This window comes from Haliotis asinina, chromosome 8 (genome assembly GCF_037392515.1).
Source record: "Haliotis asinina isolate JCU_RB_2024 chromosome 8, JCU_Hal_asi_v2, whole genome shotgun sequence".
Lineage (NCBI taxonomy): Eukaryota > Metazoa > Mollusca > Gastropoda > Lepetellida > Haliotidae > Haliotis > Haliotis asinina.
In genome coordinates, this window is record NC_090287.1 from 41649668 (window position 1) to 41675660 (window position 25993).

At 38.4% G+C, this 25993-nt stretch overlaps 1 protein-coding gene across 3 annotated transcripts in view; it reads left to right on the plus strand.

Moving 5' to 3' along the window:
* Positions 1–25298, plus strand: part of LOC137293726 (homeobox protein Meis1-like) — a 108180-nt gene extending 82882 nt beyond the window's left edge. For 2 of the 3 annotated variants that reach the window (XM_067824436.1, XM_067824437.1), the window contains exons 11-13: positions 18410–18468; positions 20908–20982; positions 21490–25298. In XM_067824436.1, coding sequence (XP_067680537.1) covers positions 18410–18468; positions 20908–20982; positions 21490–21827 — 472 coding nt within the window. In that variant the 3' untranslated portion in view covers positions 21828–25298. Of the gene's footprint in view, positions 1–18409; positions 18550–20907; positions 20983–21489 lie in introns of all 3 variants that reach the window. The other variant, XM_067824435.1, reaches the window with a different exon arrangement.
* The last annotated feature ends 695 nt before the right edge of the window (positions 25299–25993 follow it).

Genomic DNA, 25993 nt, shown 5'->3' on the forward strand with positions numbered 1-25993 from the left:
TTTAAGGAGGCAAATCGCATCTTGGTACGAAACAGTGCCGACGAGTTGTTCATCCCTTCGCGTCCCGCGAATTGATTAATCCATTCATTTGGCAAAGTCTTAGACTTGTAGTCTCCTAAGTTTTGAAAAATTGATGATATTGAATTAAAGGGAGTCATGAAAATTCTGAAACGTAATCAATAGACGTACATTTCATATCGCCAGGCAACAGTTCCGATTACAAGGGATTTTTTTTTCAAATTTACCAAAAAGCAATTTTCACTGGCAACAGATGTGGAAAAATGGGTAATTGAGAATTGTTCTTTTGAATAAACGATAATTTTCCCAGTTTAAAAATGGCGTGAAATCATATGCTCAATATCTAATCTCTCATTACATACAGCTGTGACTAGGGAAACAGCCCCGATTAATATCTGATCAGTTGTGATGTAGTGATTATATGTTTCTGAAGTCTCTCAGGTGTACTGCTTTTACCACGGCATGTACTGAAACTTGCTGTTGTAGGCGCTCCACATGGGTTTCTTGGATCCAGGGGAAATGCTGTGTACAGTAGGATTTCTTTATACACAAGATGATGCAAGGAAAATGTGATTTTGATTTAAGCTCCCTATACTAAATTACGTATATCTAGTTAGAACATGAAAATTTACTAGTTTAAAGGGACCATTTATGACATCATTGTGTCATCAAATATCTACATTTAGGATAGGGGATGGATATGGTGGGGGCTGTTTCCTTGTCTTGTTTTTCAACTTGGATATTTGTATTCTGAAGAAGCAAAATAAGGTAATTATGCTAATTGAGTAACACTGCTAAATATAGTGTCTTAATAGGATGACATGTCATACATTGTTGCTGTAATGATCTTTTGCAGCAAATATCATTTGAAAGTCGGCATGAGATTATGTTTTACATACGGTTCGCTGATCCACTTCTATGGGTGAAATAGCCAGGGGAATTTCCTAACTGACCCCCTTGGAGGGACCTCGAATAATGGAAAATGGCTAAAATTACATAATCCTTGCTTTATGAAAGAAGTAATTTGTGGAGGGGATGTCAGGTGAAAGGTGTATGGTGTGGAAATGAAGTGTAATGTACCTGATGTTGTGTTTGTCCAGTGTGATTGTCCACTAGAAGGTGCTGCACACAGCTCGTTTGCCACAAGATTTGATGCTAGAGAATACTTTGTCATTGTATTGGGTGTTTTTGACAAATAGGATTGGTTGAGAAATGAAAAGTAAATCTTTGGTCTTGATTTGAAAGGTCTATAGAGGTCACCCCATATGCTACTAGGACAATTGAGAAAAAGGGTTTTAAGAAATGGGTCTCTTTTGTTGAAGCATTTACGTTGCGATGAGGATTATTGAAGATGAGGGGCCTTACCTAGATTGAACAGGATCAGGAAATTTCCTAAGGGGCACTCGAGCGGAGAGAGGCAGCCAGGCTGTGTATGATGACTTGCAGGAGGCCTTATCGATAAAGGAAATTCTTTCATTTAACTTCTATATTTGACTGTTTGGCTTCATGCACAACTCGGCCAATTATCCCAATACTTGAAAGCTGGTTGTAGCAAATGCTACCTCTGTTTTCGGGAGAGCCCAGGTCAGCCTGGGTAATTTTCACAGACCGTTGAAGCAATTGCTGTAGAAATCTCCTCATTGGAAGGAGGAAAAAACTAGAGGTCGAGGGTCAACATGATGTGTATTTTTGTCTGATCGTAGAGAATCACGCGAATCTGTCATTAAGCAACACATTTTCTAGAGAATTTGGGTGCCAGTACTGTTGAACAGCCTGGCGTCTCTTGTTAGGAAAACAGGTAGCAATTTTCTCCCTGGCTGGGTACTGTGTAGTGTCACTATAGGAGCCGCAAGGTAGAGTTTGACCACTGGGTCACAGATGTGAGATATATTACAAGGAACCACCGGACACCCCATAGCATGATAGGAATTTATCCTCATCTCTTCAGATAAAATGTAGCATTTATTCAGTCAATCAGTTGAAAGCTTAAAGATGTTCTGCCAACTCAAGGCCATTATGGTAACCCTATGGCCATTATATCACAATGTTTTCTACCACTTGAGAAGCAGATTGAATGCACTTTGATTATTAAAATTGTGCTCGAGGGGAATTCTAACGTGCTAAAGTTAATGAAAAAATATTGGTTTTAATTTTGCTAATTAGCTTCGCTCCATGCGTGCCATACCGTTAAAAATTTATGAATATAAACTTTGTGATTATTTTGACATTTTGAAGGGCATGGATACATAAGATTGTTTCTATTCTGTTTCAGACTGCCACCCTCTGTCCTATACATTTCACATTAATTTAGCAAATTTATGGACATATCAAGCATTTTTTTGAAAGGCAGCTATGCAGTGTTGGAGAGAGTGATGGCTAGCCTGATCTTTGTTGTAATCCCTGAATGCTGGAGAGTTTTCGACCCCCAACTGAGATGCAGGAATAAACCCAGTTGTATACTCATTTGACCAGACTCAGACAAATCATGCAAGAAATTTTAATGTCTTCCAACATGCTTTCATGAAAGGCCCACCACGGAGATAATGGCATGTATTTCAACCCTGTTAAGTGATCAACAGCAATGAGACGGCTTGTTAAAGCTGAAAAACCTTTAAACAAGTGTAGTGGACAAAGATGACACACTTAGTGATATTACCAATGTATATGAGGCAGACTTGGCAATAGAACATGTTACTTATTCTCACATAGCGAAGGCATATAAATCTCCTCTTGTGCAGTCGGGTGTGAAATATGACTGCAATCTAGATCCAGTGGTGCGGAACACTTCAGTGGCAAAAACACTGATCATTGTTAAGAGCACTATCTCCTCAGACAGTCTTGTTTACGATCCTATTTGAATTTGCAACATTGTAGCTGTTGTGATGGTTTAGTGTGGAGACGTTGATTTCGCGTGAATTCAGCTTCCAGTAGTCACGTGAGCAATAAAAATGACAGTAAATTAATTGTTGTTATGGATCTGTGATCCGAAATACATCACAAGAAACATGTCGACGCCCTGTGATTCATAAACGTTCAACCTTACCAGACCTACGTGAATGATTATGCATATGCAGATCCTATTTTGATGCGCAACCAATTAGGCATGAGGCAAGAGCACTCATGTATGTAATTTGGCCAGAATTAATCTTGTATTAAATTTTGGCAAAAAATTTGGCATTTTTCATAATTCCCCATTTTCAGTGTTCAATTTGGCTGTGGAGTTTTATGGTGATTTTATTAAAGTTATCCCACTCTGAATATAATCATTTTACGATGATTTCAACAAGAATATAACTCAGCTAGATTTGTCCTTGTGTTGATGGTAAGGCATGAATGAATTTCTGTAGGTGGAGAAAAATTGATATTTTCTGTTTTAGAGACAAAGTTTGATTACTCTTAGGTTATTGTGTCATGGAATGTTTAGACTCTTTGTTTTGCCAACTCTTTGATGTTGAAAGAAGATGAAGATGTGAAAATCTTAATCGCTAATCAATTTTGCTGCACAGCTGGATTAAATATTCAAGAGGTATACCCAGAGGACAATGAAACCAAAGAAATCTCCTGAGTAGCTAAACAATACAAATTTAATATTTTAATGCTCTCAAACACTTTCTTAATCGTTATCAGTAATTATCCTTCTTTAGTTATCTCTAGAAACTGGAGAAAAGAGATACGGTCTTTAAAAGATTCTATTTTCAAAGTCTGAATTTCAAAACTGACATTTTGAAAAATAATTAAATTCTTATCTATTGGAATGATCCGATCACTTGGAGACACCACAATGGAGATTTCTGTATAAATACATTAGTTTACAAAGTATTGGTTTGGATTCAACTCCCAAGATAATCACATGATACAGGGTTGATTTATGTATAGAGCTGTATTGGAAAATTTGGATTATGATTAACTCAATCTTAGGGAGTCTAATGCAAAGATGGTCATTCGACACTGACAATAGTCATCTAAGACTCCTCTTGTTAAGCCATTTAGTGAGGCCACTTCAGTCTAGGCCTATCCTCTTCTTGGAGACAGAGTTGTAATTTTCTCGGGGAAGGTGCGGGTTTGGACCATCTTGGAGCCACCTTGGTAGCCAGTTAGTTATTATCCCATGTATCCAAGACGTTAAAGATGGCCGTAATAATATCATCAATGTGGAGAGAATCTCATTATGGGAATTTGATGATGGTTACGGTTTCTGCGGGAACTGCACTGAATCTATTGGATTGTTGGGAGCAGTTTGTGCCCTGATGGTACCTACAGTAGTCACCGGACAAAGACTGCAATCTCTGACATCCCACTCTCAATGCTTTTAGATATTGTTCACATGTGAGGGGTTTTAACATTGGTCATTAGAATATTGCTTGGTCAGATACAACAACAATAGGAGGCAGGCAGTGTAAAAAGCGTGACTCAAAGGGATGTTTTGTTGAATTATATTGCTTTTGAATGAAGAGTAAAAAGGGTTGCCAGATGAAAAGCTGTGTCCAGCATAAGGGCCTAAGTACTTCCCTTTCATTGTTATGCAGACATTCGAGTCCAGGTTTTGCTCAACAGGAATCCATGAATGGTGGACTAAACGTGTGAGTTTGTCAATGAAGCAGGGCGGGTAAATTTAGGTATCCATTCTATAGGGGGCGCTATAACATTGTCCTCTTCCTGCCACAGTTTGAGGCTTTGTATAAAGGCCATATGCCCTTATTAAGGGTAGCCATGTTGACCGGTGTTGTATCTAATGGGTCAGAAGTAACATGGTGGTCAAGCTGACCACTGTTGCAACCCACCCCCTAATCATTTGTCATCTGTCAAACCCAATAACACGCTCAAGCCCTTCTATTCTTCTTAATAGCCTTTCTTCTATTGAGCTTCAGCCACCCCTTGGAGTCCCCTCTGTCCCAGCATCCGAATACCAGTCTTTGCTTATGGAAGCATCTCTGATTTTCTCTTCCCTAAACTGTATTTAATTGAAACCATTTGAAATTGGTCGTCTATGGAGGCTTTTTCTGCCACTCCGATCTGCTTTCCTCATCTGAAAACATTATTGAAGTATAGGACGAAAGAGAAAATCTCTTTTTCGCAGCCGACTTCGACACAAGACATCATCTTTGATGCAAGGCACACTGCCAGAGTCCTCTAAAGCTGTGAAATACTCATAAAAGAATTCTGTGGTCACTGGCAGTGGTCAAGGTGTCCAGAGGGGCAGCACACTAGCCCCTTTGCCACATTTGGCCAAGCCTAATGGGGTTTTAATGACAAGAGTTTAGGAAATCAAGAAGATAGGGTTACCCCCTTTCTTTGGCCTTGTGTGTTGATGGTTCACCTTCACTTGAGCCAAGTGAATAGATATCTTTCTTGATCTTCTACATACCCCAGCCTTTACATCATAGGCCCACAGGCAACAGAACATGTGGCTTCCATCTTCCTCCCTTCTCTCGCTGGGGCTGTACTTCCTCTTGTATTTGTATTTTCCTTGTGTTCCCTGGAGCAGTTCCTAGTCTTGTTCTAATGTTCTGAAGAGAAAATAATGCACAGCTTTTGCGAGGGGCTATTATCATACAAGAATTTATCCAAATATCACTCTTTTATCAATAAATATTTTGAAAGATTATACCAAAGCTTTGAGTTAAAGGAGAAACACGCTCAAATGTTACAATATAAAGCGAAATTGTTTTTTCTGGCGCTTTCATGCTCATATTCTGTTAATATTTGTTTCCAAGCATCGTAATTATGCCATTGTTTCAAGATGACATTACTTTTTAAAAAAAGCAAGTTGCATCTAATATCTAATTGCAGTTAATATTAGTATGTCAAACCGGAGAAAAGTGATAATGTCAATGACAATTAAATATTATTTCCAGAATGACATCCCAGCAATGACTGTGGTTTATTTGTGATATTAGATTGTAGCTTAGTCAGTGATGCTCAGCAGTAAAAAAGGAAATGTGTTTTTTTCCCAGTCCCTCCTCTACCATCATCAATCAAATATATCACGTCTGTCATACTTGTAATAGACCAAGACAAATTGTTGCGAGCAAGACACTGGCTCAGAAAGAAAAAAAAAACAGTTTATGTGGTATCACACTGCTTTAATTTAAGGACTCGTCAGCCGTAATGAAACTTGCCTCATTTTGACCTGTGACTGAAACAAATATGCTGAACAGAAAATGAATAAGGAGTTTTGATTTTTTTTGACAGGTAATGAGAATTTTGTGAAATCGGGCTTTTTTAGCGAAAATATAAATAAGATAAAATACTCGTCCATCAGTTTAGGAAGCAGAGAGTCCTAGATGTATCTTATTCCATGACTGACATTCCTGTGTCTGGTCCCCTTAAAGTTCTAAGTGGGACCCCTAAGGGCTGACACCAACAAGGGTACTCATCTCTCACCTCTGACCCCCATATGGAGGGGGGAGGGGGATGGAGGGAACCGAAAGCTGCTTGCTGCCACAGTAGAGCATAGCATGGGATGATTATAGTTTTTTGGGGAGCAGGGTAATTTTCACAGTCTTATCCAGCCCACATCTCGCATTACATTTTAATGTTGTTTTCTATCCCTTATCAGAATTTTAATTTGTGTTGCTATGGTGACAGAATGGAAGGAAGCTGGAAGGGGGAATAATTTATGAGAGAGGGACAGGGAGTTTAACTATGTCTCCCATCTAGCCACCCACCTCTCTTTTCACATAAAACAAACTCCCAATGCGCTGGCTAAGTCAGAAAGTAGCTCCATGGCTTGGGACCATTTCATAAACTATTCTCAAATTACTCGTCTCTTCCATTTTGTTTAAATTGAATTATTTGTGTGTGTTTTTTTTTTCAATTTTTGAATTTGAAAAAAAATTAGGGACCATAAATTCAGGAATTAAGTGTGAAGACTTGGAATCAGGTCAGGATCATAATTCAAAATATATTTTTTTTACATCCGTAACTTGAGTGATTTAATATTTGAAAAAAAAATGTGAACTAATAATATGAAATATAAAAAAATACTATATGCCAGTCAGCTTAGCTGTGAACAATCCAACTCAAGGAATATCATTCCAGGAAATTTTATTCAAGGAAGATTTGAATACACCAAGAAAGACAAATAGCAAGAGGCTGTAATGAGAAATGCGAGATGTGGCTTCCTTCTCTTTATGGCTTGTCTTCCTAGACCTGATGAGGGACGTAGCCATCCATCACTGCCCGGACAGTAGTGTCATATCAGGGTCTGTCAGGGCTAGATAGGGCCCTCCATACAACCCTGGCCAACAAGCTGAAAAATTGTGGCTTCAGTCTTATCAGGAGAGACCCATCATCCTGGATAGGCGCAGGGAGAACCCACTGGTGCTAATTAGGGGCAAAAATTGGGAGTTTGGCCATTTCCAGTATAGGTTGATGTATCGGTCTGAAATTATGTCAAGAAATATGGATTTGAAGATTAGTTCCTTTTTTTTCCACTGCCAATAATAGATTTTGTTGTTTTAAAAATAACTCTTTGTATTATTCATCTGGTGTTGAAGTTTTTCAGAAGGTATGTGAACTTTTAAGTTTGGTTTTTTACATATTGTTTTCGTGTACTAATCTAATAAGTCCAAATGCATTTCATACATTTTGCTAATTGAGTTGCCGATGTGAATTGCATCGTTGGGGTTTAATAATCATATATGTCAAATTTACATTTCTGCAGTCTGTTTTCATCAGAAGGTCCATTTATCAGAGATGTCATGTTAGGGAATTTAAATTTATGCCAAATGCCAGAAATGCGTGGCGTTGGTTACCCAGAGAGTGTACAGAACATGCCATGCTAGCCACAAGCCACACACATCATATTTACACCACTTTTCAAATTCATCACAGGAAGGGAACCAAACAGACAGAGGTTGAAATATGCAAAGGTACTGATAGCATTCATGATGTAATATGTCAGAAACACTGAAAGCCTGCTGACTTCACTGCAGGTGCCCTGTCAAGCCCACCTTTCCCTGATCAAGCTTGCTGTATTAGAGAGATGGAGATTCGGAACCTGCACTTCCAAATACTGATAATAAGCCTGTCTGGTTTTAGTTGTTAATGGTCTTCGCTTGGATGACTCGTACATCATCCTCAGCAAGCAAACTGATTTGAGAATAACCCTGCATGAATTTCAGGGTTTATTTCCAGTCGAGATGGACGCTCATGCCACATTTGCTAAGCTCATTATCTCCAATCAGATAAAAAGAAGCATAATTTCGCCAGTGGTGTCACAGTTTTTCCAACTGGTGTTTACTTACCAGTATATATACCAGTAGAGGATGAACACTAATAGCATGATAAGAACTGAGACAAAAATTGCTTCATTATATCGACTCAATGACATGAGGCCAACATTGCGATTTAATAGCTTTTCAAACTGCCACTTTGGACTACGATGTACATAGATGCCCAGCTACCATACTGAATATTAAAGTTCCCGGCTCTCCTGAGCAGACACGCGCATTCTGGCACACTCGTAAAACTTTTACAGGGGGCAGTAAAGCTCCTCGTGAAAACATATCTGCAGGCTTTTTGCATGTATGTTGCTGGTACCGTGCAGAGGAAATGCCATTAAACTTCCATACATCTTGTGGCATTTTCAATACGCTGTCTGCACAGTAATCTTACTGTTTTATGAGAAAAGTTTCAATTTGTATGTTGGTATATGGTGCAAGGTTGACTCGGAGAACCGTTGGGATGCATAATTAGCCATTTTAAGATTGTGTTCTCTTCATCTATTTACATTGCGATCATCAGGAGCATTACTTGTACATTGATAAACGTTCTCTTTTACATCTGGGTCCTCACAGAGGATTCCCACTAAAAACATCTCGACTTCATTAACAAGACATTGCGCCAATAAGGGAGGTAACTCATACGTGTCATTTAAATCTTCTGAAACATATTTGAAATGATCTGTAGTGAATTTCAAAATGGAAAATAAAAAAATGATTTCTTTTCCTTAGTTAAAGGAAGCATTTACTTGCCAAGTGCATGGTAGACTTTTGTGAATTTCACAAGTATGTAGGCAGGTGTGCTTGAGAGTTGTTAAATAGTCATAAATCGCTGTATTTATATTCACTATAAATCTCCCGAATCTATTCTTAGGGACACGATGGGCGACAGCCATTAATGATAAGCACTAGGAAACAGACAATTATGTCTCATAGTTTTTCATGACTAAATTCCGAGGTTACGTTTATTGTACTCTGTTTGCAGTCACCCTAGGCCCATGTTATAATTATAGCATTCACGCTAGCAAAATGAAATTGGTAAAACTTTTATGTCAGTACTCAAAGCATGTATGTTTCTATGTCCACATTACAGTGATGAATGTTACCTGTGAATAATACTGTATTTCACTTGCTTCATCAGCTGTCTATCAGTGTATGTAACTCCTGGCCTATATTTCCATTGTGTGTCTATAAATGTATGTTATGATGTTAATATCCACTACCTCTCAACTTACGCGAGTCACAGTGTCTATGACTGGTATCTAACCACTTTAATGCGATAGCTTAGTGCCCTTTTTGCAAAATTATCGCTAATATCCCAACCTCCCTGCTGTTTATGACATTTTGTTTTCATGGATGATAAACGAGACATTTGCACCGTGGGTGATTGGTGTTTGTGCTTGGCCTCTATTATAAGTAACCGCACATCGCGTTTGTGCAGCATTAAGTGTCAATCTCTTGTAATTGACAAATTAAGAATTACAATCAGCAAATTATGTGTTAACCCGGGTGATATCATGGAAGAGAACAGGCCAACCTCAGGGTGTGGCTGCCCACTCCTACTGTTTCCTGCACCCATTTTTCTCAGTTCATTAATAGATAATGACCTCAGTGCTGTCCTAACATTTGGAGATATTCTTTGCATGTAGAGATGTACATGGCAGTCAGTGTGTTGCCCCTGACTGACAGTGATGAAATGTATGCTTGGTGATTGATGGCTTGACAGCTCCGAGATGACAGTCACCCATTAATACTGCTTCTGTTTTAATGAATAGAGACAAAGTCACATTGATAACAGTGCAGTCCTACATTGCAGTTAAGATGGAAGGTAACAGGTCAAAGAGTCATATGAATTTTATACTTTGTTAGGATGTATGATAAATGGATGTAATTATCTAACAGATGTTCATTTAGTGGGTTGTTGAAAATTCAAGTACTTACAGAAGGATGTTCAGGTCAAAGTTTCTCCAAAATTGAAAAATTTTATGACTTGGTAAGACACTTTGGTTGTTTAGATTTTGTTTGAGGTAAATTTTAATTCAAATTGTAAACATCTTGGAAGACGTGACTTGTCATCATTTCAAACAGTCATGTCTCTTAGGAAACCTCACTGGCTATAAAGTATTCATCACAGGATCCTTCAAATTCCTACAAATCAAAGTTTATCGTGGGAGATAAACTGTGGAGGAAATGATACCAAAAAACGGCAGAAGGATGTTTATTTAGATACAAAAATCCCATCAGTGCACATTACATCGGCAGTAAAGTGGGGATGAAATTAACGAGTTAAGTACATACTATCAGCTGGCACATGGCTTTCACTAGAGACGCTGATTGCGTCGTGTTATGAGCACTGATACAACTGGTGAAAATCGCCAGGAAATGAGACTTTTCTAAACCTGTTTATTAGTGCTATTTTGTGCACGGTCTCATTTCAGCCCTTTACGGACTAGCAGAAAATTGCCATTGCCTCAAATGAGCACTGAAGTACAACTGATGCAATCGACACAGAATTGAGTTTATTGTAGGATTAAAAGAAATGCACAACCCTGAAACAAATGTCATTTTCGTGAAACTTCAAGGTATAGAAATAGCATTTTGTCGGGGCAATCTTGGTCAGCGATGGGGCAGGTGGTTGGAGTGGAACTGCTTCTGTTCAAGGCTTGCTTGTGATCAGTGATTTCAGTGGAACGTTTTGCCCGTCTCTTGCACCACTGACATGACAACCATCTCTCAAGCATGTGCATCTTTCTGTATTATTTCATGTCCTCATCCAGTATTGCCAGGGGCAGTATTATAAATAATCAATGCCTTTGCCACCTTTAGATACAATGAAGCCATAAGGATGGTTTGGTGTCTCTCTCTACTTGTCTAAAGGATGAGTCTTTGGTAGGTGAAAGTTGTTAATTTCCTGAATGGAAAAATGAACACATGGCAATTAGCGAAAATAAAAGGAGGTTATCTGTGTGTCATATCCTGTAGACGCATGGGAAGAGGCCTTAAAAGACTTTGTTATTACAGGCTTAAATGATAATGAGGAGCTTATGTCAGTGTTGTCTATTTCACAAACATGGCAGTCATGTAGCAATATAAGCTGGAGAGAAATAAGTAAATTATCTCATTATTCTAAACAAATTCGTTAAGAAATATGATCAGTGCATGGGAAACCACAAAAGAAGAAATCGTCATTAATAGCAGGTAATACATTACAGAAAATTAGGTCTGATGAAATGTAGAAAAAGCTACCTTGAGTTGAAATGAACAAGAATTGATCCAGTCAGTGCGAAATCGATTGATAAGCAGTGAAATGATTAATCACAATTCTCATAGAGAAGTGAGAGAATAGGCTATAGTTAGAAATCCGTTTTTCTGTGCAGGCCTATATGGTAACTGGGCACCTCAGTTAATCAGGAATATCAAGAGATCCGCTATAGTAATTTTTGGAAAATGGGGTTTTTATTCAGGGCGCTTCTCCCCTAATTTTCCTATTGAAAAGTGCTACCTTTGTAGAACTCTCTCGGGAAAGGGGAGACACAGAATGGCGGCAAAGATGTGGAGTGCGGAGACTCAGGCTAGAGATGATCAGCAGTTTTACGTGAGGTACAAGCCTCGTAAATATCACTTATGGTTTATATTTCCTGCACAGATAAGTTTCACACTCAAGTGAATGTCAATTAGGGCTTGGTAATTGTGCTTTATTGCACTATATTTATGGAGCACGTACATGTCAGATAAGCCACAATTCCATGAGCCAACTTGCATTAATCATACCTTTGTTTATGTCATAGGAAAAAACATCATGTACATTTCAATAATCATATTCTTGCCAAACAATCATCACAAGGATTTTCCCCATATCTTCGTGAAACTGAATCTGTATGTTTGTGAAATATGTTCCCTGGAGAATCAGTGTGTTTGTGAAGTATGTTCCCCGCATGAGGTTGTATGGTCCTTGACTGTTATGTTCATTTCACAAAGCGCACAACACGTAAATTTCACTAATCATGTCCATGCAGTGCAATCAACACAAGAATTGCTTTTTCATTTCACTCAAGATGAGTCTAGCAGCTTAATCAAATTCCTAGCAAAATATTCAATTTATAAAAATCAGATCACTTTCAAAAATACAATTGTAAAGTCTATAATCTAATAAAATTTCCACCTTTTGTGAAGATGGTAAATTCATTACTGACACATGTCTCCCGTTTGACTAGCTGTGGTGCTTGGTGTGCCATGTCAGGACTAATGATTCAGTAAGTGGTGGACCGTGCCACTTGTGGAACATGTGTAATCTGTGCACAGAGTGGTCCCTGGTCCCTCCATGGCCCCTGCAGGGCGCCAGGCAGATGCACATGGTGCAGGGCTTGTCACTCCTAACCCACTTGGACTAGAGCAGCCAAGCAGAGGCAGTGACACTTCCGTAACCCGCCTGTAGGGAGAATGTAGCTATTTGGGGACATACAAGTACTTCACATCTCACATCAAGAAATCTACATGATATTGTCATAACTTGTGTCAAGAAATGCTCATGATATTGCTTATGTTCTCAATTTCACATCAAGAAATGTACATGATATGGCTTACATCTATTTCATGTTGTCATGACTAGGACAATAAAGTATACTCATACAATAAACAGTATAATGCTGATATCCAATCATGAAAAAAGAAAATATTCTATCACGAATTGAACATATAATGCTGATGTCCCTGCATAATATAATGTAAGATATCCTATTGTGAAATGAAGGTTATAACACTGATATCCCTTATGCCTAGAAATGATATAGATATATGATATACATGATATAAATGTTGTTTCAATACAGCAGTATGATTTTTGTATGGAAAATGGTTTAAATGTGTTCTTTTCAGGACTGAATAATTACCTTTATATTCTATGACAATATTTATACTAATCAATCTTCGTTTGGAGTTACATTGAACATATACCTTCTCCATCATGACAATGTTGTTTTAGGTGTTGAATGAGAGTTAGTGTTTCAGCCAGATCTCTCAGTCCCCATCATCAGATACTCATAGAGAATGTTTTCATGAGATTATCATGCATTTGTAATTCTAAAAGCCATCTGAGACATTTTGTTTGTAGTTCAATTATTGACAAGCTAAAGATGATTTTCCTGAAAAACTCTCCTTGACTGGCATGGATCCGGAAAGATAACATCATCTCCATAGCCCTAATTGATCATAGTAATACCTCTACTTACACCTATAAATATCAGCCGGAATATAAACTGATTGATAAATGGGCCCTCGTTTCATCCATAAGCAGCATCTTTTTCATATTTAGAAAGAAAACACCATATCCTCTCCTTGCTAGGAAACACTGCCTCTCGGATGCAGCGCTTCCTATGAGGGAACTGGGAAAAAGAAGGTCGTAATAGCTCAGAAAGGGCGAAGGAAGTTGAAAATTGGACGTGTAGTCGGAGAAAGCAGAAAATGATAGTAATACAAAACTAGGCAAGGAAGTTAGACATCCTTGATGTGAAGTTCTTACGATCAGTGCCACCTGTCCGCCATTAGATGGAGGTTGGCTCATTATAAGTCGAAATAATTGCTATATCCCTATTAACTGGGGCTAGACCCCCACATGGTGATAAGGGGGTACAGGAGAGCAGGAGTATTCTCCACAACAACTACAGCTTCAGGATTTCAGTGAGGAAGGCAGATGATACTCGTGTGTGCATACTAGGATAAAAGAGGTCATTTGTCTTGTATGATAAGTACAGTCCATACTGACTTCTCTGTGAGGTTGGGAATCAAGTCTGTAAAATGTATGCAATTCCATTTCAAGTTTAGGTCATTTTTGAATGAAATTGAATTGTTGTGTCTGGTAGAATTTCATACTCTCATATAGATTTGACAATCTTGAAGAAAAATCACAATTACTAGATTTTTGAATGATGAGTATTTTTTTTCAACTCTGGGGGGAATTTCAACTCATTTCCGACTAGGGCAATTCATTATTTTATGACAGTTTAAGCAAGTATGGATAGATGACAAGCTGATAATGCTGACAGGTTTAAGAGGAAAGAAATCCTAATGTAGGTTCTTAGATTCTAGATGTCAGTGCAGGTAACGAAAGAATGTTTCTCAAGTTTAAACTCTCATATTCATACATATTTTATTTCTTTAGTTTCTTTTACAGTTTCTTCAGGTTTTTTTGTCTGTGGATTTTCAATTTGTCAGTTTTACAGAATAGAATTCAGCATTTTTGAAAAAGGTATCTGAGTGTGCTATTTGTGAATTCTCTGCAATGGTATTTTTTCACAAGCCAGAATCATGGTAATTTAGAAACACCCGCTACAGAGAATCAAAATTTTGGAAACGAGGACAGGGAAATGGAACTGTTTTCGACTTGATCAGAATTGACTAAAAGAGAGCCATCTGAAGAGTCGCCCATATCATTCAATATCAAAATGTCGTCAGGAAAAACTTGCATGGAAAATGGCCCTTCAGGTCCCATGGGAAAGCAGTAATTTCTTCAGTAGATTATTGTGGGATGATTGGTACACTGGAGGTCGAGGAGGGACTGCCCTAGCCCTGATGACCAAACGAGACGACCTTGACAGAATGAGGGATCCTGAAGGGTTAATATTGTGGAGGAAGCTGGCAGGATAGGTCAGTGCAGTTATGAAACTGTCACGGTGCCATCAAATATTTCATTCAACATACCCAGACCAATATAATTGCCACTGAGCATTTCTCTTGTTTCTCAGCATTCACTGAGGTTACCCAAACAATCCTGGCATATTAGCCCAACCTCATATCGATTTTAAGGATTCGAACACCTTCGAAGAAGCATTTGCATTTCAATTATGTCGAAGATTTAGAACATTTTTAAGGGTTTTAAAAAGTCTTTTAATTCAAGGTTCTGTTCTTTTAAAAAAACATTTTTTCACACAGAAGATTTAGTTTTAAAATTCCTAAAATGTAGAAGTGCTTCAGGCATTTGAAGGATAACCTAAGGGAAGTAACTCCTTCCACCTCTGTTGTCCCTGTCATGGACAATATGTCATTTCTCCATTCACCCTGCAGACATAATACAAACTTTCAACGGGAGGATTTGAAATACGTGACTGTGGAAAAATGGAGTTTCTTAAGGTTATAAGCTATCTGTTCACATAGAAAGGTTATAAAAACTATCATTCCATGACAATGGTGATGTCCCCAAATTTGTGTAATAGAACAAGGAATAATACCTAGCTTCACATCCTTACTAGACCAAAACTCAACCTGCATAGAGAGTTGTCTGTAATTTTTTGCCTATCAATCAAGGCGGACAAGCTCAATTGAAATTTGCACCATTTAGCATAACTGGAGAACGCTTCCACTAATGAGCATTCAGAAGGGAGAAAAATTTATTTGCACAAATTGTTGAGCCAGTGTTATGTCAAAGCCAATATTGTAGCTTATGGGTCATGTAGCTTACATTAACAAGGGATAATGTGCTCATTAGTGCCATCAATGGTACCACCAACCTAAGGCTTTATTTCAATTATCAGTTGGGCTCAGTTAGAGAATTTCCAACAGCTCAGGACATCCTCAGGGAGGCTTTGATTAGAGTCAGAATTTATTGTAGATGGGACGTTGCCTGCCCGTAACTGCCATTTCTTGTGATCCTGGCATTCTGAAGTGCAAATGAAAATGAGGGGAGAGTCATTTGTCGTGCAGTTTTGGGTGGAGGCCCCCTGAGTTCCCCAGCTCCATGTGTTGGGAGGGTGGCATACAGCACAGGCTACACTGGGTTGAGGATGGGGAGCAAGAGGGGGAGAAGAATATCATCAAATCGTAACCTGATCGCAGCGGACCTGGCTAATGAGAATGAAGATGTAATTTGGACCAGCAGAGTCTTGGAAAGAATATGGCAGAGCCCCGGGATTCAGAGATCGCTTTCACCCCTTCCGCCATTAATCACCCGAAAAACGAAATTTTAATTTCAAAGAGTGTTTTTTGTCAGCCCTATTTCCCTAGCCTCTCTCTCCTCCTGGGCCTGTGGTGCAATTTGTGCAATTTCTTCGGAAACTATCTGTTCCAAATGGAGTCAGAAAGGTCATCCCATGACCTCTTAATGAGAACGAGTCATCCCAAACCCAAACTGCCACAAATTGCCAAGCTAGGCAGGTTCGTCTTGGCGCCTCCATAGTGTATCCAGCAATTAATCATAAGGTACTCTGCAAACTACAGAGTTCTCCACAAGGATTTCACCACCACGAAAACTCTGTGGTAATTGTTCCGACTGGAAAACTGTCTAAGACAAATTTGACCGATCTGACATTGAGATTTTATTTACCCTCCCCACACAAATTATCCCTGGCTTTTTCCAAGTTTAAACCAATGTCAGGAAATTATGCAATACAGCAAATTATTTGGAATGAAGATTGGGGATATGAATATTTCGAGAGGGTAATATGCAGGCCCAGTGGGACCCTATTATTTCAATTATTCAAATGTGCCTTGTCAGACCTTCATTTCAATTCACATAGGAACTAGTCCGTAACTCAGAATTTCATTTGTGTCTGTTGTTGTTCCATCATTAGACTATGTGGCACATGTCAGGTTTTTTACCATTAACCCATAAAATGTTCAATTTTGTTTTAGCCAGAAAATTTTCTCTGATATCAAAGAAAATATGATTTTGATAATTTTGGGTGTTTGAAAGCTTTGCTGTCCCCAGTTCTAGCATCAGAGGAAAACTTATTAGATTTGAGGCAATAGATTTCGTGTTAAGGCAATCATTACAAAAGTTCACAATTTTAGTTTTTGTCTAAGTTAATGTGTAAAACTTACAGATCAGCATGACATTTTCAGTGGTAGAAATATGTAAACGTAGAAATGTGTTTGGTATGGGTGTAAAACATATTTTATTATTGAACATTTGCCTGATAAAGGCCAGAGTAAGACTGTGTGTGACAGCCTGATATTGTGTTTGTCTATCCTAGGGGCCTTTTATTGCTTTGTGCAAGACACAGGCTTTGTGTATTGCAAATATGATAAGACAAGTCAATGCTAGCTATAGACAAGGTAGTGACAGCTATGGACATGGTTAAGGACATTCTGCTCTCAACAACAATCTTCAAGCTTCAAATATAAATTAATTAGCTAAGTTTCGAATTTCAAATTTAAATTTTTGTAATCAATGTTTTGAAAAAATATGAAAAAAGTATTGAAAGAGGGGTTGAGGGGAAATACTGCAGTATGAAATTAGCACCCAGTGTCAATATCGCCCCTTGTTATTAGCAAACCCTGAGTTGTGGGCGAAACAAGGTGGGAAATCTGGATGCTTGTGATAGGACCCCCAAGCCAGCAAGCAAATTAAGTTCAACAAATAAAACGATTGGCATTGTGAATCAAAAACTTGCTCCGCCTAGAGTCTCAACATTGGTATTGTTGCTATTAGCCTATGCTAACAGGTTAGCGCCCTCTAGTGCTGCGATCTACTTCAGCCGAATATGCCTTTGTAGCTAAGCAAATAAAACAGATCCCAATTATACCTAGTGGGTTTCTGTCAAGGAGCATTGGCATATTATTATTGAGGAATGAGAACTCGTTTGGAGAAGTTTGGAGATAGTTTTCAAACACTTTTGCTTCTCATTCTTACCTCGCTTGGCTAGTGCCTTTTATTTGTATTACTTGTATTGAGAATGTGCTGGGAGAGTGTTTTTTCTTCCTCACAATATCAAGTGGACCATTGTGCCTCTGACAGAATGAGAGTGCCTAGAAAATACAAATTGTGAAGAAATATTTGTGGAGGTTTTTGCTTCTGATTATCACCCCTACTTTCAATAGTAGCGGGCTACTTTAATGAAGGTCTAATAGCACTTGTCACTTCACCAGTGGTTTCAGCAACTTTCTGCTGTGAAAAGACTTTTCAGACTTACAAGAATGCACTGATGGGAGGCCCAGGTACAAACCATCCAATTACACCCGTGTTACTATGGGGCCATTCACGTTTTGGATTCGGGTGTCAAAAATTATTATTTAGCCTGTTAATTTTGGTGTATTATACGTTGATCCTTTGTTCGTCAAACTTTCATCACAGTGGCAAACTTGCTGCCTTGTAGAACAAAGGTGTCATAGGTTTAGCTTGATGCTTGACACCATTTACGAGATTATTCAGGGAATATTGTTTTTTTTGCTTCCAGGTTTATCAATGCAAGACGAAGAATTGTTCAACCAATGATTGACCAATCAAATAGAGCAGGCAAGTCATCTCAGCTGGTAACTGTGTTCAAAAATCGGAGGCGTAAGTCGTCATCAGCAGAATCTCTCGGCCTCTCCCCAGGTAAAACTCGGACTTGTGGTCCGAAAAAGAGAGAGCACATAATTGCTCAAAACACAACTAGGAGAGAGTAGAGATCACTGGAGAGAGGGAACTGACTTTGACCTGTGACCTTGACCTAATATTGGTGAAGGTCACTATCCTGCCCCCAAAGCCCATTCCCACCCACCCCACGAAAGAGATGATGACTTACCTTTCCAAGAAATGTGCATGCGCTTGCAACATCTAGATCTAGTCTCTTTTTTTCTTTCCTTTTTGTAGCATTTCCTGTGTCTCTTTTTCCCTTTTTTGGAAGATACCGGAATACTCATAAATTGCATGCTGCACTTTGCACTATACATTGACCATTCCCCAAGTATAGCCTCTGACACATCAATCAGAAGTGCTGTCAGAGATGAAATAACATTTTAATGGAATGCCCTGATCATAAGCTGTATATCAGTATTAACTAGACATATTTGTGTCGGTCTGATCACCAGGTAACATGATCAGGGGTAATTAATATCCACCAATAATCACCACACAATGTGTTTTTTAAAAGCAAAAATTATTTCCTTGTCGTATTTTATGATACGTGTTTAAATCATGCATGACTTTTATCAGCATGTCGTCAACTTCTTAATGAAATGGACAACATAATCTGACAAGCAAAACGATTTCCATCTTTCGTCTCATTAGTGGAGATGCTATATAGAAATTGGAGTCTCACTCAAGATGTTGGAACTTATAATTCACAGATGAAACATGCTCGCGCATTGCACTAACTGTCAATCACACACACATGAAAGTGCAAATTTTTCCAAAACCCATGCCAAAATTGGCGTGCACCTTTCTGTCAGCACTACCTACTCCTTCGCTTTGTATGTATCCCTCCTGCTGTTCCTGCTAGTCTTTCTCTCTCGTTAGTTTGTAGACATTTCTCTCATTATTTAAGCTTGTACATTTCATTCTGACAACTTCCGGGAACAACAGGCTTATGTGCTCCACTGACACCCACGCTTGTACATATCACCACTGTCGCAATATTTGCTGTAATTAGTCAATAAATCTTCTTCTAGTGGTGATGATTTTTATTCAATTGTTGCACTTAATTAGTCCAGTGGGAGTCTGAATCAAGCAGGTTTTTCTCGGAATGTGCGTCTGTTTTAACTTGATTATTTAATTATCCCAATCAGACTGTTTGATGTTTAATTCTCTGACTTTTTCAATGGTGGGGCAAATTACAATAATTAAATTTCCAATCCATGTGATGATATGGGCACTATGCCATCTACGACAAATCATATGCACCATTAACAAAGATGTGAGGGTGATTTTTCAAGTTTGTACATCACTGAGCTCTTACAGCTAAGCCACCATACCAGTCTTTTCACCAGTTTGTGAAAGAATTTTAAAATGTCATTTGAAAAACTAACATTAGCCAAGGTCTCCCTGGCTATCCATCTGCCCCAGCTCAGTCGTCGTTATTGACAGAAATCAACGATCTGTGATTAATTCTGGAAAGTGTTTAGAGATGTTTTTACATTGGCTTAAACAAGGGTACCTGCAGCTTACCGATTACTCAATCTGTGGAATAATTCACAAGTGTGCCCTCTACTACAGCCAACATGTTCACGTCCATTCACTCTCATCACGGTAAACCATCATAGATCACTAGTCAAGCAGATAAGAATTGTCAGGAATCTGATTGGTTAAAAAAATTTCAAATCCTCTGTGGGCTAAAACTCGGAAGCCGCAGCAAAGGCTCATTTGAGCAGTTTTGCTTTGATACCAGTTGCAGTTAATAATGGGATATTTTATTTTCTCTGCATCCTCACAGTTAAAGTGTAAATATTGAACAAATAGAAATATTTTGAAACTTATTTTTTCAAATCAAAACAACAGTAAACTTGTCAATAAGGCATGCCTACCTTACCTGCATGTTAACAAGTAATCTTCCTACTTTGACCTATTGCTGCCTGTTCTAGTTGTTCTTTTTGCATGACATCACTTAACTGTCATTCAAGATGCAAAGTAGTACCGAGACAGTGTTTATTGCACAGCCATGTACTGTCAATGAAAACAAAAATTTGATCAACCAGCAAATCTATATATCTTTAATTATTAATTATTGGTGTATTTAACCTGTAACAAATGAATCCGAGTACATCTCATCTGCATCTTGATTGGCATTATCTCTTTTCACCTTGATAATATTTTTTTCCAATTGCATGAATCGTTTTTCCTAATTTCCCATGCAACCACCAACCTTCCCCAATCAAACATGGAATCATCCTTCCATTGCTACTGGAAGAGTCCATCTTGTTGAGGGGATGCCAGATACACTTCTTCAGTTTCTCATGTCCGTTTCTGCCGTTCTAGGTCCAGGAGCTCATGCAGCATACAACCCAGAGGCAGGGATGGGTTACCTTGACAACCAACACATGCAGATGGGAAGTAAGTACAATATTACCAATATGGTTGTTTTCTGTCAAGTGTCATTAACATATCAATAATACACTGCTTGTATAAAATGCTGAATGTCTGCATCGAGGATATTTGTAATCACAGGGACTTTTGGAGGAAGATAAATTCTATTAAAGTGGTAAAATTCCACACATGCAGATATGTGACTTTGTCAGTGCTTATTTCACTGATGTTCCTCAGTAAATGATTCACTAGGTATCTACATTAAGGGTTTCTTGCAGTAATTGTCAGAGAATGTTCCGTTTTAAGTTTTTTAAGTTTTCAACATGTGAGAGGAAATCTAATATGATCAATGGTTAAATGTTCCACTCTACACAACTATCACTGTCCTCCAAACAATTTAGCACCCCATACACAACAGATTTAACACCCAAATGTTTAAACACTCAAGATCCTACATGTTAAGCCTACACACACCCCAGTTTTCCCCACCCATTGTTTCAGGTGAATTAAGCGTTATGTGTGTTTGTGTTGCAGGGTTACAGGGTATGCACGGAGCCGACATGTATGATCCCATGAAAGCAGGGTACTCCCACCTGGAAGGATCACAGCGCTATGATATGTTGGGGGTGCAGGGGATGCACAGGACTGATATGTATCCACCCCCAGTCAGTGGGTCCTATGCACAAATGTCCCAGTTCAGCCCCCCTGTGCACTCACAAGCAATGCTGATCCCAGGACATCCTCATCACATGATGATGGGGCACGGTGCCACAGGAATGGCTCACCATGGGATGTCCGCTACCCAAAGTCCTCCCCTTCATGCCAGCATGGATGGAATGGGACAGCATATACAAGACATTCACGCTGGATAAACGCTCAAACGGGTTCTGTCAAAAGTGTGACGATTCTTGTTGATCCTCGTAATATGTTCGGAAAAGTGTTTTTCGGGACAAAATCGCGAGGGATATTTGGCTGTGGCCGAGCGTCGCCAAACCGGCAGCTGTGCACGTGCTGTGCTTGATTCTGTAACTCTGTAGTTATAAACTACGGTGCAGCCACATGCATACGTCGTACGTGACGCGACCAGTTCAACGGGTGGATGGATGAACGGAAGACCAGACTTCTGGGAATGTGATGGTGGTGGTGATTCACAGCAGACGCTGCAAGGGAATAAGATTCCCACAATGCTCTAGTTGACATTTGCAGTGTGGAGTTTTGACTTGGAGAGTTCCCAGAAGCTGTGCTACAGTGTGTAAATTCTAACAGGACCTAGTCACTGAGGACATTCATCATAATGTCTTTTTGCCATTGTTAATTTCCTGCCCATGCCAACATGGAGGCATTACCAAGATAAGACATGGCACCACTGAAAAAAAAATATTTTCAATCTAAAAAAATCATTCTTAGCTCCTGGTTTTGAGTTAAAGACTTTATTTTCCCTTAAGACAAATGATATGTCACTGGTTTAGTTTCCCCTGCCCAGTATATGATACCAGTGTTATCACTCCCCTCACCCATCCCCACCCCCTCCCCAAGTACAATCAAATAGCATGGAATGTATGTACAACATTTATAGACTCTGATACTGGTGACATGTTTGTCCTGCAACAGCTTTACAAAGACTCGAAATACCTCATTTCAATGTTTTAAGCTTCAAGAACTGTGTTAAGATGGAACATAAAAATGTACTTGCATTCCAAATTAACTTATTGAAATTAACTGGAGCTGCAGAGCTGCGAGCAAAGAAGCACAGGCGCTTTATATCACTCCAGGTCTGGTGGAGGCTTAACAGCGCCTCAAATATAGCCCATGTCCGGCAGGGCCTATGACCAAAGTATTTTTTAGTCTCTCAATCTGTCCTGATATAGACAGGTCTATAGTATTAGCCAGTTGTTATGTTAACGAAGAACCCAGTCACTGAACCAAACTGTTCATCTGGGTCATTATGACCTGTGCTAATTGGGTCACCCTGACCTCACTGTCCTTTTCAAATTTGTACGTGTATCATAGAAAAATAAGCAAACTTTTGCTGTGTAAAACTTGGTGCAAAATTGTTGAGTATTTAGAATAAATGCTGTTGATTTGTGGAAGTTGCTGCATGGTAGAGATTCATGGTGAACATGTAGATGTCCACTGTAACAATCTGTACGTGACCGTATTATTCAACCAAGATTTAATGCTACAGGAAGAAAACATCATTTTCAAACAATTGCTCATACCAAATGTTAGTATTTTGTTTGCGCGACATTTTTTTTTAAGTGTGTACCTATGTATGTCATCTTCTCAAAGCATTTGAAATCAGTGAGTTAACTTACCATGGCATAAATCACAGGGTTGCACCTGGGGCTAATGGAGAGACCAGGATGTACTCTATGGTTCCTGTATCTGCATGGCAACAAAATGGCAATGTTTGTTTCACTGTTGCTACAAAGGGTGACCAAGATCTATGGTATTGTACATCACTTGATTTATGACATGGCAAGTGCTAATTGTATTCTGTCAAACTTTGCATTTACAAGTCACTCCTTCAAAAATACTTTCTTTTATTTTTTGGGTAAACTGAGACAAATTCATGAAAGAAACAAATCATAATGTTACTTAGAAACATATTTTTGTGAAGATTTATCCTGGACAGATTCAAACCTGATATTGTCGTCCACAAAATAACTGTAAGGAATAAATTGTGAATACCTGACAATAGATTATGAGAATGTGTTCAATTCTCAGTACCCAGAAGTCTAATATAGTGTCAGAAGTCATTATTAATAACAAAACCCATCTCAAAATATATATTCCATTATTCATAAGGCAGGCTGCTTGTTTGTGTCTCAATGCTCTTTTCTGAAATCGTTTTAAGAAGGTCCAAGAATGTGTTATCTTTCCTAAGAGGTTCAGCAAATATAGACATAGAAGTTCTTTGTCATATTTCCTCTCATGTGTCTTCAAAGTAGCCATTAATGATTCTCACACAAATATTCAAACTGCTTGAGCAAATATCTAAACGCATCATTCAAGTCTCCTATTGTCTCTTTTTGTTTCAAACCATATAGTTTCAACATACTTGAAATACATGCAGAGTTATTGTTTCTTAAAGTAGTTTTCCAGTGTGAAAAGAAAATTACAATTTTAGGAAATATTCCACAATTAATCTCTGTTGGCGAGCCAGAATATCATATATGCATTATGTTTGGAAACTCATACTGGAAAATGTTTAGTGCACAGATGTGTTAGGCAACTGTTGAGATATTAAACATTATTGTCAAAATGGTGGTTACAAATATCAAGGGAGACAACACTTCTAGACAAATCATCATGGGAGATAACCTCTGTAATGCTAGCTGCTGCTGCTCTTATGTTTGATGTCAAGCACAGAAAGACAATCAGAGAGGGAAGATCAGGGTTTAACCAGATTTATAACATAAATAGCCGATAATATTTTTATTACAATGTACAGTTTTGTAGATAATGAACATACAGGTTCCTTCATGTTGTGGAAGATTCCCAGGTCATTTGTTGTATAAATCTAACTCTGTTTATAGTGTTCATACCTGTCTGTATTTCGTGTATTAATGTCACTCTGCTTCAAGTCAACATTTTGGTGTAGCTCAAGCCCATCTTTGATGTTATTGTGAGAAAAAAGGGAAGTAACTGGGTTAGATATCATTGAACCTCGCTAGACTCTGTGTGACATATCAATTTGATATTTACGTGTAATGTGCAAGAGGTGCAAGTATTTATATTTCTGTTGAAGTGATGGTATGTATATATGTGGATTTTGTCTAATCACATTATGACGACATGCTTCCTGTGTATTAAATGAGTTCAACTTCATCATAATCGCCAAAGAACTTTCTTTTCCTCATTTTCCATATTTAGAGAATGATATTAGATTATTTCTGTTCAAGATATGCAAATTTTTATTTCACCCAAAATTGATAACTGTTTTCTATTTCTGTGATAATCATTCATCAATAAAAATCAAATTTTTTGCCAAATTTTTATTTTCCATTGCCAAGCTTTAACTTTACTGACTGTTGTTCAATACACTGATTACACCAAAGATTACTATTTATTTCCTTCAAATTGAATGCCACACAAAGTTTAAAAACCATGATCTGTAATTCACACACGGCAGGTTTAAATATTCATATTCCCTCCCTTGTATTCCAAATGGACTCGTCCAAAGAAAATAGAATTTAAGGTCCATTACGGGAATATATGGGAGAGGGAAACTCATTCAGCTGTACTCCACTTTCTTTAGCTTTCAAATAATTACAGACCAGATTTTTGGTTTTGCCATGAACTCTTGCAGAAATAAAAATATCTTTATTATGGAAATAAAATTTGTGTTGGTTATTTGTACTTGTTGATATTTCAAGGCTGGAGCTTCAGAAGAAATTCCAAGGCATCATACCTTGTCCCCATATGGAAAAAATCTAGCTGCATCAAAGACTACATGTAGGTACATTATACTTAGGTTGTGATAGAAGTCTCAGATTCAGTGTTTAGGAGGACAGTGTTCTCCAAGTCTTCAATTATTGGAATTGTACTCTCACAAAGGAGTTGAATAGCATTATGAATATTTGTGAAGGAGCTACAACATTTACTATCATGACACATGATTATGCAAACATAAATGCTGAGTGTTACTGCTGTTGACTAGAACGAAGATACCTACCTATCCCACTCGAGACAAGACAACACAGGTGAAGTGTTCTATACGCCTTGGTTTGACAAGGACACAGTGTATTAAAACAACATCCTTCAAAGGTGAAAAACTAGAAACCATTATTCTTTACTTTTGGATGCCTGTGTAAAACAGAGAGCAACTTTGTTACCAGGTCAGTGGGTTATTGCCATCTCTTTGACACAACAGCTGGCAAAGAGCGGGAATATATATGTTGTGGGGTCATCATGATTATTTCTTCTTGTTCCCATCTGATTTTCACTAACATTTCTCTCAAATACAAGGCATACATGTCCTTTACACTCCCTCTACTCACCTACCACACACACTCCAAACACTCACCACTACACC